Source organism: Podarcis vaucheri, assembly GCF_965113315.1.
Source record: "Podarcis vaucheri genome assembly, chromosome: 2".
NCBI lineage: Eukaryota > Metazoa > Chordata > Lepidosauria > Squamata > Lacertidae > Podarcis > Podarcis vaucheri.
This window is the reverse complement of record NC_138760.1, coordinates 53,344,051-53,362,968: the sequence shown is the minus strand read 5'-3', so window position 1 is coordinate 53,362,968 and position 18,918 is coordinate 53,344,051. Positions and strand designations below refer to the sequence as shown.

General features: G+C 39.2%; 1 protein-coding gene across 2 annotated transcripts in view; it reads left to right on the top strand.

Annotated features, from left to right (window-relative positions):
- Nucleotides 1-18,918, top strand: part of SLIT3 (slit guidance ligand 3) — a 413,252-nt gene that overhangs the window by 36,849 nt on the left and 357,485 nt on the right. For both annotated transcript variants that reach the window (XM_082212998.1, XM_082212997.1), the window contains exon 4: nucleotides 7,833-7,904. In XM_082212998.1, the coding sequence (XP_082069124.1) occupies nucleotides 7,833-7,904 (72 nt within the window). The remainder of the gene's footprint in view (nucleotides 1-7,832; nucleotides 7,905-18,918) is intronic.

Sequence of the window (18,918 nt, the reverse complement as noted above, 5' to 3'; positions counted from 1 at the left end):
CTTAATCAGTGTTGCCTGTTCAGCATTATTGGTCTGCTAATATGAATGACAGAACAGTAATACTGAGCTCCATTCATGATACAGCATGTCTGTCTTCAGTAAGCAATAACTACACTCTGCAACATGGAACCTTTTTTGATCTCCCTTTACTGATGAGAGTGGACTTTGCTCCTTCCTAAACACTTAAAAATTTGGCGCCTCTTCTACAGAGGAAGCCATTAGCAGCTCTGTCAACAGGCCTCCACAGGAGGAAGCCAAATTCAGGAAAAGGGCAGCTAGAAAGACCACAAGGAACATATTTTGATAAATTATTTTGGTTTGCATGGGTGCATCTGCACAGGCCTGAAAAACACAGAAGCTTATTTTAACTAATAGAATAATAAGCCATCCCGATTTCATCAAAAACATTTGCATAGTAGGTCAGTGACCCATAAGAACTCAAGGAAAAACAAAAAAGGTCATGTTTAAATAGACCAGAAGATTTAAAACCACAATTCCTATGCTTCCAGGCCAAGGATTACAGTTGTGAATGAAGAAAGCACAGCATAGAACTAAAGCTTCTGGAACTATTAATTTAGTTGTTTCTGTATATTCTTTGCTTAAACTATTTTGTAGTTCTGTGACATGTATGTTAATGTTTGTACTTCTAAATGCATTAGTGGAATGTTAGGTCCTCTTTATTTGCACCCTCTTCTGTCTTGACTATCACATAAAAGCACAGGATGGTATCCAGCTGGTATCCAGAGGCATACTTCCTCCAACAGCAGAGGTAAAACATAGCCATGATGGCTAGTAGCCACAGATGACCTCATCTGCATTAGGATACTTACAAAGGGCTATTTGAAAGCCTTGTGGTTTGCTTCGAAATCTCAGTAACAGAGGCCTTCAAACGAAAGCATCATCTGGTTTACTATGATGCCCCACTTGACACCTGTTTACATTGAATTGCATCTGCGATTTTACTATCCATTCACCAAGTTCAGAGAGGTAATTTTTGGAGATCTTTACAATCCCATTTTGCTTTAACCGCCCTGTACAATTTCATGTTGTCAGCAAACTTGGCTCCCTCTCTGCTGACCCCTAACTCTAGAATTTGTCTGCAGCACTCTTAAAGAGAGCTTAATGAGAGTTTAGCTGTGTCACCTTTTCTTAGGTATATTTTCAACCCTGTTGTTAACATAGCAAGGACACACCTTTAGGTGTGATCGTAGCTGCATTGCCTGTCATGGTTGAATGACATTTTTTCTTGTTGGGACAGAAAAGATGTCAAGAAAGGTGGATGCCTTTAAAATAGCCTACAGTTTCTCAATAAATCTTCAGAGAAAATTTTGTTTCCTGGCTAGATGCAAGAGTAAAGGACATTTGTTAGTTTATTTATATTTAAGATTTCTTCTCCACCCTTCACTATAAACAGTATCATTAGACTTTGATCCTAACTGACAAATGATGGGCAAGTCCATCAATAACGAGCCTATTCAGCTCTCATTGACCAATAGTATTGTCACTCCTCTCTTCTCAGTTTTATTTATGTTCATCTTTGCTTTGTTTACTCTCATTCACTCTCCAGATATTAACTAAAATCTGCAGCAGCTGCTCCTGTTTCACATGAAAATTTGAGTTGGCTGTTATTATGGCATGAGAATGCTGGAATAGTTTATCCAATTACAGTCTTGGCAGCAGTGTGCCACATTGTCTGCGTCTGTGGGGTTGAATTGAATAGTGTCCCCTACAGTTAGTGGGTTCCGAGCTAGTTCAGATGTACAGTATTGTGCAACCAGGTTTACACTATGTAAACAAATTTTTAAGAGCCATTGGGCTTAACCTCTCTGCTCTGATATGCCACGATGCTGATCCCCTTCTGGTTTCTGGCAAACCACAGAAGGAGATAAAGGCACAAGAACTTACTGGTTCTTAAAAGTATATTCATTGTTGAGAATGAAGCCCCTTGATAAATACCTGGAGCCTGACCTTTAGCCTTTGACTGGACATCAGAGCAGCACCCTCTGCTTTCTGTACTTCAGATTCCTGCGTCTCCTGTTGGAATTCTGCCTGGGTCAGAGGAATGTGCCACAGCGTAGGCACCGGCAGATATTCCTGTCGACCTCCCCGCGTCTCCACTCTGCTGATAAGCAGGCGAGGTCCCGGCGATTCATCTCAGATGTGTGAGAGGAACACACCGTTCTTCGTCTCTCCCCTTTGGTGTCCCCCAGGAAGGGGAAAGAAGCAGACAGAAAACTATTTACATCTTTTATTTCTGTCTCTCATATCAGTACAGAGAAACACGTCTGCACTCGACAACAGCAAGATGAAACTCCTCCCATGTACTTCCAGTACAGGTCATATGACACACACTCTGAGCTAACATCCGGTGCTCAGTACAGAATGGACTGCCCCTTTGTTTCCATGGCAACAGTCACAAACATCCTGTCTGGCTTTCCAGCCACAAGCAGCTGACTGAGCTGCTGGAGCCTTTGCTTGCTGCAGCATTGGTGCTTTATGGTAACATCTCCATCTTCAGGTTCTTCTGACTTCTGGGAAACACATCATAGGAACACAGGAAGCTGCCTTATGCAGTCAAAGCATTGGTCTATCTAGCAGACTGACAGTACTTCTACAGGGTTCCAGACAAGGGACCTTTTCAGCCTTTCTTGGAAATGTCAGTGATCGAACCTGGAACCTCCTGTACGCAAAACAGATGCACTACCACTGAGCTATAGGCCTTCCTGGAGACCATATATGCCATTTATTGTGTTTTCTAGTAAAGTTGAAAACATTTATTTCATTAGCCATACATGACTCTGTCTGTCTCTCTGTCTCTGGGATGGATATATATATTTGTGTAAAGAAAATGGAAAGTTTTATAAAATTTAACAACCCAGCTAATAAAACACTTAGAAGATATAATCACAGGGTATAATTAACAGGTTGGCCATTTTTATTACTGTTTTAAGTGATCATCTGTCATACAGTTGAAAGTAAAAACAGATTTGTGAGGTACACCTAAAAATCTATTTTGCTTGAGGGAGAGATCTAAATGAGGGTGAGGATGTTAGGATTCTTGCTCCGGGTTTGCAGTCATGGGATTTTTGTCTATCACATGACAGTGTATGTTTTCATTCCACATAGTGGGAAGTGATGAAGACAGGATGTTTTTATTACTGTGTTCTGTGATGTGGGACTATTGTCTCCCCCTCCCCCCTTTGCTGTCTGATGAGAAAGAGGAAGGAGCTAAGTCAGAATGCTCTTAGTGTATTATATGTAAATAAAGTAGATTAGCCAAAATGCTGAGCTATTGAGTTTGTTACGCAAACCACTAATACTCTGCAGGTTCCGTAAGTGTGCTGATGCCTTTTCGTATCAGTCGCTGTGATGTTTGGGCTGGAGAAAGCTTTTGAAGCTCCCGAATGACTGACCAGGAGGGAGAGAACATGCCAGTCGGGCATGTGTCTCTGCCAGGGTCCTACACACGAGTAGGACGATCCTAACAGAGGACATATACAGTAGTAAGAAATTGCATAATTCGCTTTCTAAGTGGATTCTGTTTTAGAAGCAAATAAGAGTTGTCAATTATAACTGCTAAAATACCTTTACAAATAGAGTTTAATTGGCCAAATGATCAAAGCAATCACGTTCTGAACAAAACATTAGGTACGTTTTTGTTAATGGATTTCCAACATAATGGGTTAGCAGTAATATGTCAGTTATTTGAATATATTTGTGTTATTCATATTGTGGTTTTTTTGTTTATATAATGTCTGATATACTTGGCATTTAAAACTTGATTCTTCATGTAGTTGAAAGGAAGATAAGTCTGACTCTAGCTCTTCCATAGAACTATTTGGTTCAAACCAGCTATGAAGTAGCTAGTGCTGAACAGATTAAAACTTGCCACTGTGTGTTAACAAGCCGTCAGATTTGCAAGCATATAAAATAAAACTGTATTTTAAAAAATCTAGTATGGGGACAGATTTGGGTAGTCACAAGGACCATGATGAAAATAGTAGGGGAATGCTAAAAATAATTCCAAAGCAAATCAGCAAGGAATATCAGAGTAGAGCTCCTGTGCTTCTGTACTCTGATAGAACTCCACTGAGGTCAAAGAAGAAGTGAAGTTAAATGCATTAATACAATTAATGTGCATGCTTTTTTGTTGTTTAAATAGAGGCTGCTGGGAAGTAACTCTAATTATGTGAGCTTCACTTGAAATGTAAATAGCTTTGGAGAGGCAACTTATTATCGGCCCCCACTCTCCATGGTCCTGAGATAGCACAGGCTTCCCAGCAGCTACTATTTACAGAACAAAAAAAATGTATGTTAATTGTATTCACATAATTAATGTCACGTCCAGCTTGACCTTAATGCCATGTCTGGTTTGGGATTGCATAAGGGAAACAGAAAATGTTGCTAAAATGTTCTAGCTCTTCAGTTTAATTTAATTCATGTAGTAGAGTGATCTTGGGGCAGACCACCACAACATAACAGTAAAATACAATCAACACCTCTTACTGACAGATCAATTTGTCATGTATACCCAATATATTCAGAAACCCTATTTAAAAGCCTGGAGGAAGAGAACTTGTCTTCTGGTAGTGCCAGGAAATAGACAGAGGAGGAGCCATCATGAGGAGGGAGGGTGTTCCACAACTGGGGTACCATTACTGGAATATTCTCTGGCACATCATAGATCTCCTAACCTCAATTAGTGTTGGCACTGTAAGAAGGAAGTGCTAGCCCAGGCATAGGCAAATTTGGCCCTCCAGATGTTTTGGGACTACAACTCCCATCATCCCTAGCTAACAGGACCAGTGGTCAGGGATGATGGGAATTGTAATCTCAAAACATCTGGAGGGCCAAGTTTGCCTATGGCCGTCCTAGCCCACCACCAAAGTCCAAACAAGGCTTTATGGGTATCTTGATTATTAGTATCATGATTGATACCTACCCCTGCTTTTGGTAGATTTTGGTTGAGTGCATGAGAAACTATGGATATGGGCCTCTGGCTGTCAGGCTCAGTTCAGTGTTGAGGCCTGCATCCCTCACAGCTTACACCACTGGTCCTCCTGACCTGGCTGGTCAGACCCTCTCTGTTTCTGAGTCATGGCAAGTGCTTTTATTTTGGTTCATGATAGTTATCAAGAATATATCATATTTAAATATATGTAAACCACATGAAGATAGTAGTGACACAATGTTTTGATCATGCTTATTGGATATGACACAAGTTATCACTTGACCTGGACTTTCAGAATTAAAGGTTTCTTCAGAAGCAGATTAAATGTCAGAAACAGATTCTAGGGAGGAAGAAAATTTAAGTATATATTTTAAGTATTGTTTTCACATTTCACTCAGGCCATGTATAAGACAATATAACCCTTTCTTGTGTATATAGAGAGAAAGATGTCCCAAGGAAAAGGAAGGCAGTATCTTATTACGACCTGTAGTCTACTTTGGGAAGAGGAAGAAAGGGTCAGGTGGATCAGGAATTCACCCATGGTCCCTTAACCATGCAGGACTCTGTCTTGTAGTGGCCAGCCAATGTGATCGGCTCCTTTCTACTTCATCTGAGTCTTGTTTCCATATTCAAACACTTCCTCTCCTATGGTCTCTTATAGAATGGGAGCTGGGTTCACAACTGTTTTTATTCAGGTAGGTAGCCGTGTTGGTCTGATGCAGTTGAAATAAAAAATAATAATTGTCCAGTAGACCAACTAAGGTGCTACTGGACATTTTATTTATTTATTTCAACTGTTTTTTATGTTTTCCTTCAGTGCCTATGTTCAATAAACCATGTGTTAAATTCAGAGTAGCACTAAACAGATTGCATTCATTGCTTTTCCTTTCAGAACTTAGTGAAATAAAAAATTTCCTTGTTCAGAAAACTTTATTGAAAATGTTGTCTATAAACATATTTTGCATAAAGAATTCAAATATAAACAGATGTAGTCCAGTATATTTTTATTTTGCTCACATTAATAGTACAGTGGTACCTCTGGATACGAACGGGATCCTTTCCGGAGCCCTGTTCGCATCCTGAAGCAAACGCAACCCACATCCATGGGTCGCGATTGGCCACTTCCGCGCATGCGTGTGACATCATTTTGACCGTCTGCGCGAGCGGCGAAACCCGGAAGGAATACGTTCCGTTACTTCCAAGTTGCCGCGGAGCGCAACCTGAAAGCACTCAACCTGAAGCAACTTCAGCCCGAGGTATGACTCTAATCTAGTACTTTTTCTAAGCAATAGCTAGCAATTTATACAAAATAATATACAAAATAACTAGCTAATGTACCAAATGGTTGGAGTTGGATGGTTCATTTTACACACTAATTATGTTATTAGCTAAATTCACACATTAACTGTAACATATATAGAAAAAAATGCAGCTGTCTCAAATAAACTTGATTAGCTCATATGACTTGAGCAAAACTAAACAATGACAAAGTTACACCCAAATGTTCCCAATAATAAGTCTCAGCTTTACGTCTAAAGAAAGCATTGCTGGCCCAGCTGCTAAATTCCACATCTCTTTTGAAAAGCTGGTGGATTAGAAGCTAAGGAACACAAAATATTATAACATTTTTTTGTTGCTGTTAACGATACTAACACAAACATGGGCTGTCCTTCCTCAATCACACTCCCAGTTTGTTTACTGATACTGTATATTAATGTATTTTGTTTTCTTCTGTTAGATCCTATTAAGGTTGTGATGTACTTATTTTAGATGAAGTGCCTAGGATAGTGTATAGAATTTATATCTGTGGAATCTTGTTATCAGGGAGAGAACAGTGATGAGGTGATGGTGGTTCCTAGAGCCTCAACTTCCTTAAGGTCTTGTGTGTAAAGAGAGAATAACTGTGGCTTTACTCCTGCTGCATCTGTGGGTTTCAGCAGTTATCTAAGGGCTTAGTATGAGTGATTTTCACAAATCTCAAATCAGTCATAAAGTGTAACTGGTGTGTCTAAAGAAGCTCTTGGAGTTTGTACTATATGGCTCACTTCTTCTGCATAGGGGTTTTTAAATGAACCATAACATAGGAAATTAAAGGCTGAAAAAGAAATAGTTCGGTAATATAACAAAGGAGCAAGAATATAAATGGTATGCCTATTTCAGAACCTAGATGCTTAGTGGAAAGATAAGTGTCTTTTTATACACTATGTGCTATTCCGCCTGCAACTGAATAAATCCGGACTTGAGCATCGTAGCATGCTCTGATGTAACTCCTTGGAAATGGAACAAAAAGGAAAGAAGTGTTGGGAGTAATGGAACAGCACAATGTAATTGTAGAAGGTGAAAACTATATTGCAGATGTGAATACAGTCATAGATACGAACAATGCTGGAATTGGATCCTTCAATATCTCCAATATATCTTAGCACGGCATAAATGAGGGCATCTTTAAAGTTTCAAAAAAGCAGGATTTCCATACTTAGAAACCAGTTGTAATTAGCAGTGTGTGATCCTGGGTTTGCTTCAAAAGCCACGTGGGTTTTCAAATTTTCCTGTTGAATACTCAAAAAAAACCCTGGAGTTTTCAGTTCAACAGGATCCCTCTCTTTGCCATCTGCCCTCTGTCATATTTTTTTGGGATAGGAGTGTGGCAACAGGCAGAGAAAGGCTTCTTAGACACAAGAGTTAAAATGTGAAAAGAAAGCTTGGGTTCAAGGTTTACTGCAATTGTCCCCCCTCCCCCCAAAGATCAGACTCTTAAAAAAACAAACTCTGAAAGATTCTGCGTGTAGAGTATCATTTGTAACCTTAATTGTTCATAACATTTGCTGTCCTGGAAGAGTCTCCAAATAATCTTTGTTAACTTTGGTCATTCTTTATTTAGGCGGCTGAACAGAAATAAACTTCAAGTTCTTCCAGAGCTTCTTTTTCAGAACACGCTGAAGCTGACCAGACTGTAAGTATAGTTTTTATTTTTGGCATAGTATAAGTGCTTTGTTTGGTTCTTTAGTCAGCAATTTTGGCTGTGAGGTTTTGGTATGATGCCTTCTTGAAGTGGATTTTGAGATGTATCTTGGTTTATTGTACAAACTCTTTGCTGAAAAACATATTTGAGTAACAAATTTGAGAAACATTTCCTTCTCCTTTTACTGGTGCTGTAGATTTATTTAGAAATTGAAGGTTGCTGATGTTACAACTCCTTTTCAACATATTTTATACAGGAGGAGTCTGAGAAGTTGGTAACCACAAAGAGAGTGGCTTTGGTATATTCACGCTGTGATTACAGCTGTGCTTGATGGAAATATCTCTTATGTCTCTGTGATGATTGTCACGTGTCTTGAAATATTTGCAAGATATGGGTTAACTTGATTTTAAGCGAGAATGGTCAAGCCATTGAATTTGCAGCCTTGCCTAACTTAAATTTACAGTACAGTGATTTATAAGAGAAATGGGAAAAGCAGCCCTAGTGAGGGGCTGGGAAGGAGTGGCGGATTCTTTACCACATGGAAAGCCCTGCTGGCTGCTGCAGGCCAGAGGGAATGGGATGGGGAAGGGACGGAACGGAACGGGACAGGACAGGACAGGATGGGATGCACACATTGTTTTCTTCTACAGGAGCTAGGCCAGCTCCAGACGGGGGGAAGGGCACAAAGTCCCCCAGGAAATCCACGGAGTTTCCCAAAGCAACCAGGATCCTACCTCTCAGCCTGCCCAGAAACACTCTTTTTCAGGGTATTTTCACAGGCTACGACTGGTGGTAGCTTACTGTCCGCTTGAGTGGAGCAGAAGTCTCTCCTGTGGCAGAACAGTCCCACTCCCCACAGCACCCTGGTCAGCAGTGATATACTCTTCTGACAGGGGCTAGTGGAGAGGTGATTGTGCACCATCCTCCCCAGTCATTAGCACTAGGTGTGGGGTGGTTAGGATAGATGTGTTGGAACATTATCTGCCCTCGACATTCTGAAAGACTTTACTCTGATAGCTCACATACAAAAAGGTTTTTTTCTAGGTTTATGAAAAGGTATGTTTGCAAAAGAATCCCATTCACTATAAAAGCTTAAATTAAAAATGCTGTTGATAATCTGGCAGCCACAGCATATGCATGGCTCTTAGAATATTAATAGACCTAGCAATCAGCCAGCATTCAGCATTCACCTTTTTTCTGTCCTCCTCTGTGCCAGTCAATAAGTTGATCTTTTGTTTCTAGCCAAAGTTAACAATAGCAAAGATGATAAAGGTTGTTTGAAAAATGCCAGGTATTTCCTACAAGAAGATAACTTCATTTTCACACAAAAATGTGAAGTTAAGCTTTGAAAATATTTTTACTGTACAAGAACGAAGCACTAAAAGGTAACAACTCTCTTGTCTACTGAGACAAAGTTTCCCTGGATTTTAGTGTCAACTCCTTCAAACATGGGCTTTTCATTACTTATACTTCTAGTAGCTATTTAATTAAGAACTTCAACTTTTCACATGAAGCTGAATGCAAATATGTTGTGCCTTGGTGTTTTGTCCAGCAACTTACATAACTATGAGGAAGGTATGCACCCTCTGAAGGTATAAATGAAACAAATAAACCACTTGGACAGCTCTGTAAAAGCCAAAGTTATAAGGAGGCAATCAAATTATAGTATCTTTCAATACAGAATATGTCTGCAACATCTATAATTATTTCTATGGTCCTTTGTAACATCTGTTTGATATTATTGGTAGGAATATACAGGAGAAACAACCTTAAAATGGAATGCAAAGCATCTTGTTAAAGGAGTTTGATGCATGCCTTATTCTATCCTTTCTTGCCAGGAGGAGGAGTCTGGAGTTCATACATTGCATGTTTGCTTTTTCTTCCAAGGTCATTTTATTAAAGTTTTATGATACTTTACTTATACTTTCCTGCCCCTAATATAAAAGGCAAAGCATTTTTAAAAGGCCAGGAAGAAGAGGGAGAGGGGAGGGAGATAGAAATGTCTGAATTAAGGTACTTGTAACTGAATCACTTCTGTTTCAATCTATACCACTTCTAGAAAATGATTCTTGAAATAGACATTCAGATCACTGAATCCACATATAAGTAATAAAGAAGTTAGTGTTAGTTATGTGATCAAAACAAAGTTAACATTTATAATTTCCATCTAACATGGATATCAAGTTTCATTGATATTTGAAAAACCAAAACTTGTACCTTGAGCCCTGCCAACCATACAACTTGCAGGAAGACTAGTAAGCTTTTCTCCTTGCACATACTTCCTCCTTGGGTAATGCCCAAATTGTTTTTCTGGTTTTTTGGTGGTGATGGTGCATCAGTTTGAACTTAACAGTTCCTTCTGAATGACTGCATCAAGTTTTAATTACTATACCAGGCTAACAGAACATCTGTATATGATGTATTGTTGTTTGTACCAGCACAAGCACAGCAGCAGTGGCAGACTTTGGGCTTTAAAATTCCAGTGGCGCCCTGTACAATGCCAAAGTTCAGTACACACAACTCCTCTCACCTTCCGTTGGTCATAATTTTTGTGACACTCCCTGCAGTGGCCTCTCAGCTTCGTGCCCAATGCGGGTGAACTGGTTGTGCTCCCCTAAATCTGCCTCTGGCAGCAACAAGAAGCTCAGAGGACTTTTGTGAAAGGAGGCAGGATCCTCTGAGGCCTTTACTTGGTTTCCTTAAGTTTAGCAGCGTAATACCAGAACTACTGTGTCAACGTCCTTCTTCATCTTGGTTTTGGCCAGATTAGGGGAATTTGATGGAACCTAAATAGTAAAGGATGGCATGAAATTTCTAATCATGATTTAACATGTCATGGTGTTGATGATCCTCTTTTGGTTTGACTAAGGTAGATATCATTTACCTGGGAGTAACCCGCCTAAAGTAGGTTGGTTTTCCTTTTGGACTAACAAGTCTTCTTTTTTAAGTCACCTGTGCTAGTGACCATTAAGTACATTATTCTGTTATGCCCTCTTACAACCAGCCCAGGAAGTGGTGTTGACTGTCAGCTTCTTCCTCCTGCACTACCTCTTCTTTAGTCTCAGTGTTGTCCTTGTAGAACTCAGCAGGCAGGAGGATAGAACAAAACTAAAATTAGTTGGATCTTTCTGTCCTTTGCTCTGGCTCCACCTACTATTTTCCCCACTGACTTCCACCTTACTAGTCCCAGTGAACACCCGCCCCCACTCTTCTGTTGTAAGGAATTCTTTGAATTAACTGGGAAGTACCAGAGGTACTTTGTTTTATGTGTATGCACAGTTATACAAACAAAAAGCAAGAGTATGGTGCTTCTTTTTGCTCCCATGTGGTTCATCTAACTGCTTTTTAATTGTGTCTAGTTTGACATATTCCTGTCGTTATTGTTGGGTTTCGATAACAGTTCACTAAGATAGCTCACTGATTATTGTGCAATACATTTCCCATAGGTTTAAGAATATTTTGGTAGAATGTAGGTGAAGATGGATTAGATTGTAGTTGTGAGATGGGGAAACAAAAGTGAAGTCAAACTTCAACTGGTGAAGTTGACAGTTTAGGGAAATATTTCCTACACCTTCAATTCTGTTTCAACCTTATGTGTTAAAGTAGGTAGCAATTACTTTAAAACAAACAAAAAGCCCCAAAGAAACTAGCAAGATAAAATTGGAAAACTATGTTAAAACTGATTAAAAATTACCCCATAAACCTTCCTTTTAGAAAGCTAGCTCCAAACAAGCCCAAGACCTTCAAACCCAACAAGAGCTAGAAGAGGAATAAATAGACTATGCAGAAAAACAGGAGGTCCTTCCTTTAAATTAGCGGTGAGCTGAAATAATTAATTTAGTTTTGATCTTATTTTTTTAAAGAGCATTTCTAATTTCAAACATGCATTTCCAATCAAATGCCCCCTTGAAATGATGTCTATTAAACATTGTCCTGGTTATTAGAAAGAACTGCACAAAAGCCTGTCAAGACTATGATTTGTAAAGGCCCCAGAGAACTGTAGGAAAGATCTAGCTTCTAGCACCTTGGGAACAAGAAGCTTGTCTCTCCCATAACTTGTCTCTGGAAAGCTCCTTGGCTCAAAAGATGTACAGCTTGCGCAGAGGCACTTTTACACACCCTGCTATATCTCTCCCCTTTGTATATACTTTTAACATTACAATAAAGCAAAAAAGAAATTTCTTCTGAAGCCTAGTTGTGTACTTGTTGTGAACGTGGTAGGACAGGGCTGTTCCTAATATCTGTGCTCTAACTCCTTAGGGCTAAATATATAAAAACAGCACCTTGAAGTGTGCCTTGACATTACTTGGGATCTGATGCAGACGAGAGTCTTTTTCGCACTGTGCAGTTATTTAGAGAGAGAAAGCTAACCTTGTGAGGCAAGTGCCTTGTGAGAATGTGCCCTTAAATTAAAGGTCCCCTCTCATGTGAGAGCAGGCGCAAGTGGCTCACCTTGTAAACGAGCTCAAATGATTAAGCACTGCCAGGGCAAAATGAACATGACCATATTAAGCAGAGGTTGCTATGGTTTTGGCTCATTCAGGAATTGCGGCTTTACTGTGTACAGATCCCAGCAGGTCTGCTCAGAAGATGGTAAATAATTACAAGGAACACCAGTTCTCCTGGGGGCACTTCAGGTTTGAAAGGATGTTCACCAGGTCAGAGGTGAGAACTACAGACTGCTGAGAGGCTCTTGTACCATTTATCAAGCTGGAGCTATTTTATTGCTTGCATTGCGTGCTGACTCTAAATGGCATAATTTGAACAAAATCATGTCTGGAAAAGTGACTCTGGTTGCAAATCCTTATGGCACCTTTCGGTTCAGTCTACTCCAAGTGAGGCAGAGGGCTCTGTTTATTTTCTTGAGGTATGAAAGGAACGTTAACAAATGATCTGAAATGAGTAGGAAACAAATGAGGGGATGTCAGAAAGTGAATAATCGAGGTTCCATCCTGGATTTCCAGTCTCCCCTGTGTGAAGTTAGCTACTCAAAACTAATATGTGCAGATGTTTTCCTTTTTTTCTAATGTGGCAAAATGGAAAGAGAAGCAACAGTGAATGTAAAGGGATAATCATGAGTTTCAAATAGACTGGTTGATTTTGTTTTGTTTTGTGTGTGTTTTTTATAAAAAAAAGCCAACAACACACCACTGATAACTAGCAAGGATATTGTTGTATAGGAAATGTCTTCACAATGTTGAGAAAGAGAACTCTTAATTCTCTTAACAGAACAGAACAAATTTTTTTTCCTCTTTTTGTCTTCTTCTTCTGCCCAATTAGTGGTTAGAATTTTCTTCTGAAAATCATAGACTTAATGTAGATACCAGATTGTGCAATAACTGAAAGCAAGTGTAAACTGTTCATAGACTGTAGCACTGGTACAAGGATACTTGGGTTTAAATCTCCACACAGACGAATTCATAGATTTGTGTAGCATCAAACATAGGTTTTCCAGTGAACATACACATGTCCATGCACAGCAGCCAATCCTGTAACAGGTGTTTTGAGACATCTATTTGTATTAATTCCATTCATTTTTCCATGTGCATTTAAACCAAAAATTAAGTGTGCACTTGTGCATTTGTAATGTGCTCTTCTGTCCTTGGTAGCTAGTCAAAATATGTGTTTGCTATTGACCTAGCCCTTGCTTCTAGGGGCAAGGTAATTCTTTTTTTAAAAATACAGTGGTACCTCGTGTTACATACGCTTCAGGTTACATATGCTTCAGGTTACACACTCCGCTAACCCTGAAATAGTGCTTCAGGTTAAGAACTTTGCTTCAGGATAAGAACAGAAATTGGGCTCCGGCGACACGGCAGCAGCGGGAGGCCCCATTAACTAAAGTGTTGCTTCAGGTTAAGAACAGTTTCAGGTTAAGTACGGACCTCCAGAATGAATTAAGTATTTAACCTGAGGTACCACTGTAAAATAAAATATAAGAAACATGTAATATTCTGAAATATTACATGTAATATTCTGTTGTTTTTTTAAAGGCTTCACCAGTGGTAAGCTGCCCAGAGCATTTATGCACTCAAGGCTAACTACTTATTACCCTAAGAAATATCACATATTTGTTCTTAGAAAAAAATTGATATTCCCAAATAGTTGCCTTGAATTTGTTTGAGGGAGGGAAGAAGACACAAATGTAATAAATAATTTGCTAATTGGTAACCTGAACACTAGTTTTCGGGGGGGGGGTGGAGTTATCTTTCTTTAATAGATTGGCATTTAAATATTACCAGGCATCATTTTGGAAAGTCCTGCACACCACCAATACCTATAACCTGAACAAATATTGGTCAGTTTTATACAGTCGTACCTTGGTTCTTGAATGTAATCCATTCTGGAAGTCCGTTTGACTCCCGAAACGTTCAAAAACCAAGGAACTCCTTCTGATTGGCTGCAGGAGCTTCCTGCACTCAAGCGGAAGCAGCGTTGGACATTTGGCTTCTGAAAAACATTCGAAAACCAGAACACTCACTTCTGGGTTTTCAGCATTCGGGAGCCAAATCATATGAGTACCAAGGCGTTCGAGAACCAAGGTATAACTGTATTTCGAAAATTTCTACAACTATTGGTCAATGGAACATGTACTAAAAACAGTATATATCCCCAGGAAAAAAACGAAAACAAAACACCATTCTAAGCATGCTGTGAATGGAATGGGGGTGGGGAGTGTACTTCACAAGGGACTTTTCAGAAAAGTGGGGAAACCCATGTGCCATCTAGGCACCTGTTGCTTCATGTGAATTTTACACTGTAGTTTGTAATACCAGTAATTTGTGTGAGGAAAGGATGTAATCACTTGTGCTAGGGAACTACTCTAGTTCACACCAGTAATATCTGTCTGGCATCATGTTGTTTCCAGGAGGCTCATACTGTGGAATATTTTATTTGAAGTGAATGCAGGGGAAGAAATTTAAAATCATTGACACATGAAAAACTCAGACAAATTTCTGCCTGTTTGTTATGATATACATTTGGATGAAAATAGTTGCAAAATACAAATTTAGAACTAAAAATGTAGAAGATGGCCATGCTAGATTCATCTAGATTGCTTTACAGTATATAGCAAGGAATCTGAAGCTGGCTAAGAAAGTTTCTATTATATCCAATTTAGTATGTCTGTACTATTTGCAGAGCTTTGCGTGTAAGATGTGAATGAACTTCATAGCCAGATTCAACATAGGCCACAAGAGAGACATCCATCACTGTGACTAGAACCAGCTGAAAGCACAATCTCAGGCTGTTGCCTGATAATGGATTTCTTCAAACCAAGGACCTGAAAGCAGTTTAGTTTAGAAACATCCAGAAAATAATTTCTGAAGATAGGAAAAAGGCCTATTTGCAGTTGATGGTGAATTTCCATCTTATACTAGCATGTAAAAAAAATCTGTGGAGAAGATATATTTGGTAAGCATTTCCTAAAATGTGTTCATTCTAAAATGCTTTTGTTTCTGTCAACAAGTGGAGCATATATATTGTTACTAACTTCAGAGTAATCAATAGTGGAAGGTGAGATGTTTTTAATTGGCGCTTTCACATATTTTCTCCTTGAACTTTAAATCTGTGCAAAAAAACAGCCCTGTTCAAATTTTGGAACATTTAATTAAGCCCAAAGAAGTTGAATGTTTCACAGTGGTTAGTACTAGCCATGGTCTGTTGCCTAAACCATGGTTAAGATGACAGATGTACAATGAAACCATGTTTTACATACTTACTGCACATCTAATTCCACATCCTGATTTGCAGACTAATCCCCTAACCTTCATTTAGGTGATGTAATACTTAGCAATCTGTCAGGGGACTGCCATCAGAACAGGGAAGGGAGGCAGAGGGGCTGTTGGGATACAGGGAACCTCCGAAAATCTTGCAAAGCAGTTCCTCTTCCTGCGGTGGGGAAAGAGGGGAAGGGACCAGAGGATGCTGCTGGGAGCCCCAGTGCCACACCTCGTCAGTCTGAGGGTGGGGAAAGCTACACCTCCAGGGTAAAGGAGGGGAAAGGGCTAGAGGATGCTGCTAGGAGCCTCAGCACCGCTCCTTGCCAGGCTGGCCAGGAGGGAAACACGCCTCTTCCGTCACCCACCTTGCACAGAGCGGTAAAACGCAAAGAAGGAAGGAAACGGCTGGGGGTCACTAAGTTCTTATGTTGGGGGAGGACCCGGAAGGGACCACTCCTGGATTCTGCTAGCTATTGAGGCAGGCATGAACTTGGGGTTCTGCACTGTAAATAGTTTTGCACCAAATAAAACCTGTAAAAGACAGGTCGGAGTCCTGCCTAGTTACTCACAAGCAACCACCACTGCCATCTGACACAATGGTTAAAGAAAATAAACCATAGATAACATGTCTGCACAAAACCTTAATTCATTGTATAGCCATTTTATATTGCAAATCAGCTGTTCAGATTCCAGATGAATAGGAAACTGCAAATCCATAAGTCTTCTACTGACATCTAAAGAATAACATAGGGAAGCTAGCTATGCCATTTTAAACAGTTCAGTTATAGCAAGGATTAAGAAAATTGGGAATTCAAGTTCTCACATAAGCAGGCCTTAGGAATCCTGTATTAATGGAGTTGTGAGCTAATCGTTGATTTTCACATGTCCTTCTTATGTATGAATATTTTTGGGATCAAGAAGTAAACGGTCTACCAGCTATTATAAGTTTGATGGATGTGTCCATGTGTACAATTTGTGATTAACAGCATAGCAGGTCTTTTTAGCAGCTGCCTCTTTTCTTATTTATATTAAGCTCCTTATTTGTGGCTTTACAACACTTCCTAAATCCTCATCCACCCCCATCCTTTTCACAACCCTTGGAGAAAACTGAGTACCAGCAACTGAGTGGATCATTTCTCATAGCTAAATCTAGGAAGCATCAACTCAAGTTGTTCTTGACTTCAGGGAGATTTGTTTTGACAGAATTTGAGAGTACTGTACCTGCATAGTGTTTGCTTGCTCACTGTAGCCCTCTTGAAAATGATTGAGGAGGTAGAACATGTATCTTAACATGAAGTATATAATTGTTTCCTGTTCCTATTTTATCTGTAAGCTGCCTTGAGTCCTGTGTCTGGGAACAAATGCTGAGGAAGAAGTTTGTGTAGCTGAAGCTGTTACGTCAGTTGCACACTGGTTTATAAGTCAATAAATATACTTGTTGCTACATAGATTGAGTTTGGAATGTATCTGTAATTCTAGAAATGACTGTTCACATAATTTTGTTTGGGAAAATTTTTCCAATAGGGTGGCTGTGGAAGATGCTGGGTTAATAACTGTGTGTGGGTGTGCATGTATGTATGTATGTATGTATGTACAGATGATAGATATATATGCTGTCTGTCTATCTATACCCAAAGAAAGTGCAAATAAAGCCTGATGAAACATCAGTGATTGCTTATTTCCTGAGTAAGTTCACCTTTCTGTGACAGCACATAAAAGGCTATTTCTAATTGTTCATTCCCTCCTTCTCTTGTACTTCCATGGAAACTTCTGATGATGGAATTAGTACATGCTGTGGTTTTGTGATTGGCTCTTAGGTAACTGATGGGGGAGAAATTGTGTGAAACACAATTCAAAAGACTTTCTGGTAGTTGATTGATTAAAGGACTTTGTAGTTGGTGAACTAAAAAGGCAAATTTTCATATTAAATATATATTTGCACTGCAAAAAAAATTAAAACAAAAAACTATGGAATGATCCCCACTACAGCACTGATAAACAAGATATTGCCAATAAAATTACCAGTGAAAAGTAAAACTATTTAAATGCTTTAGCTAATGTACCCGGCCTCTTGACTTTTGGATTTGGTAGGATCAAGTCTCAGTGTCCTTGTGTTATATGCTTTCTCTTTTTGTCCCATAGATGTGTTTTAAGCATTTCATTTGGGAACCTTCTTAACAATGTGTGAATGAATTGTTAGATAAAACTGCATAAAGAAAATAAATTATGTCAGAAAGTTAAGTGCCATTTCTGGCATGTGATCTGAGTGCTACTTAAATGGAACAGACAGCATTTCTTCCAGAGACACTGATCTGCTAATCCTAATTTGACTAATCCAGAGAAATAAAAGGATGGTGGTTTTTTTGTTTTTTTAAACTATTGTGAATTGGTTATCTGCCAGGGCTCAAATTGAACTGTAAAATCATGGATACCTCATTTATATAAGCAATTGAGGGTTTTATAATAAACATGGGGAAGATTTTATAAGCAATTACATTTTAAAAAAAATATAAATATCTTTGTTTCAAGAGTGAGTTTTTAAGTGGAACGCCTGTATTTTTATGCATGTTGTGCACTGCTTTGGGGGTTCTGGTTGGAAAGCCCCAAAGAGATCTTAATAAATAAATAACAATTGCATCCTAAACAGTGGTAGATTTATAGGTATGCACAGTATGTGCAGAATTAGGGTCCCATGTGGCTGATGGGCACCCAAGTTGTTAGTAAACATTGTTAATTGACAAGCTACTTTTGAAACATGATTACAAATAATGACATGCTATTGTTGATTTATAGTATTTTAGTTTGTTGTATTGTTTCCTCTCCTCATTTCTCCTTCTCCCCATTGAAAGTCAGTGGAGGCTGATCCATCCAGAAAACCAGGATTTAGCCCTACCAAGTGAATTGTGAAGGAATTTGTAAAAAAGTTTCCCTCAAAATCTGAAAGCCACACTATTTTCCTCCCAACACATCCTGCCACAATTCATTTCAATGTAGAGAGATTCCTAGATACTTTTCTGTCAGTCTCCTATTGTCTGACCAGTCAGTTCTCTGTACTACTCAGTCTTGGTTCAGATGTAATGCCACATCTGGGAGTTCCCACCTGTTATGTACTGAAGTTCTCACCCTGGGCCAGCAGGGGGATACTGTAGATAGTTATGCAAATAAGGGATAGAAAGTGGCGTTCAGTGATTGGATAGTTTTAGAAAATTGTTACAGTTACGTTGTACTGGAGCTCTATATAAGCAGGCTGACTGAACCCTTCAGTTCTGTTCTGGTCTGTGAAT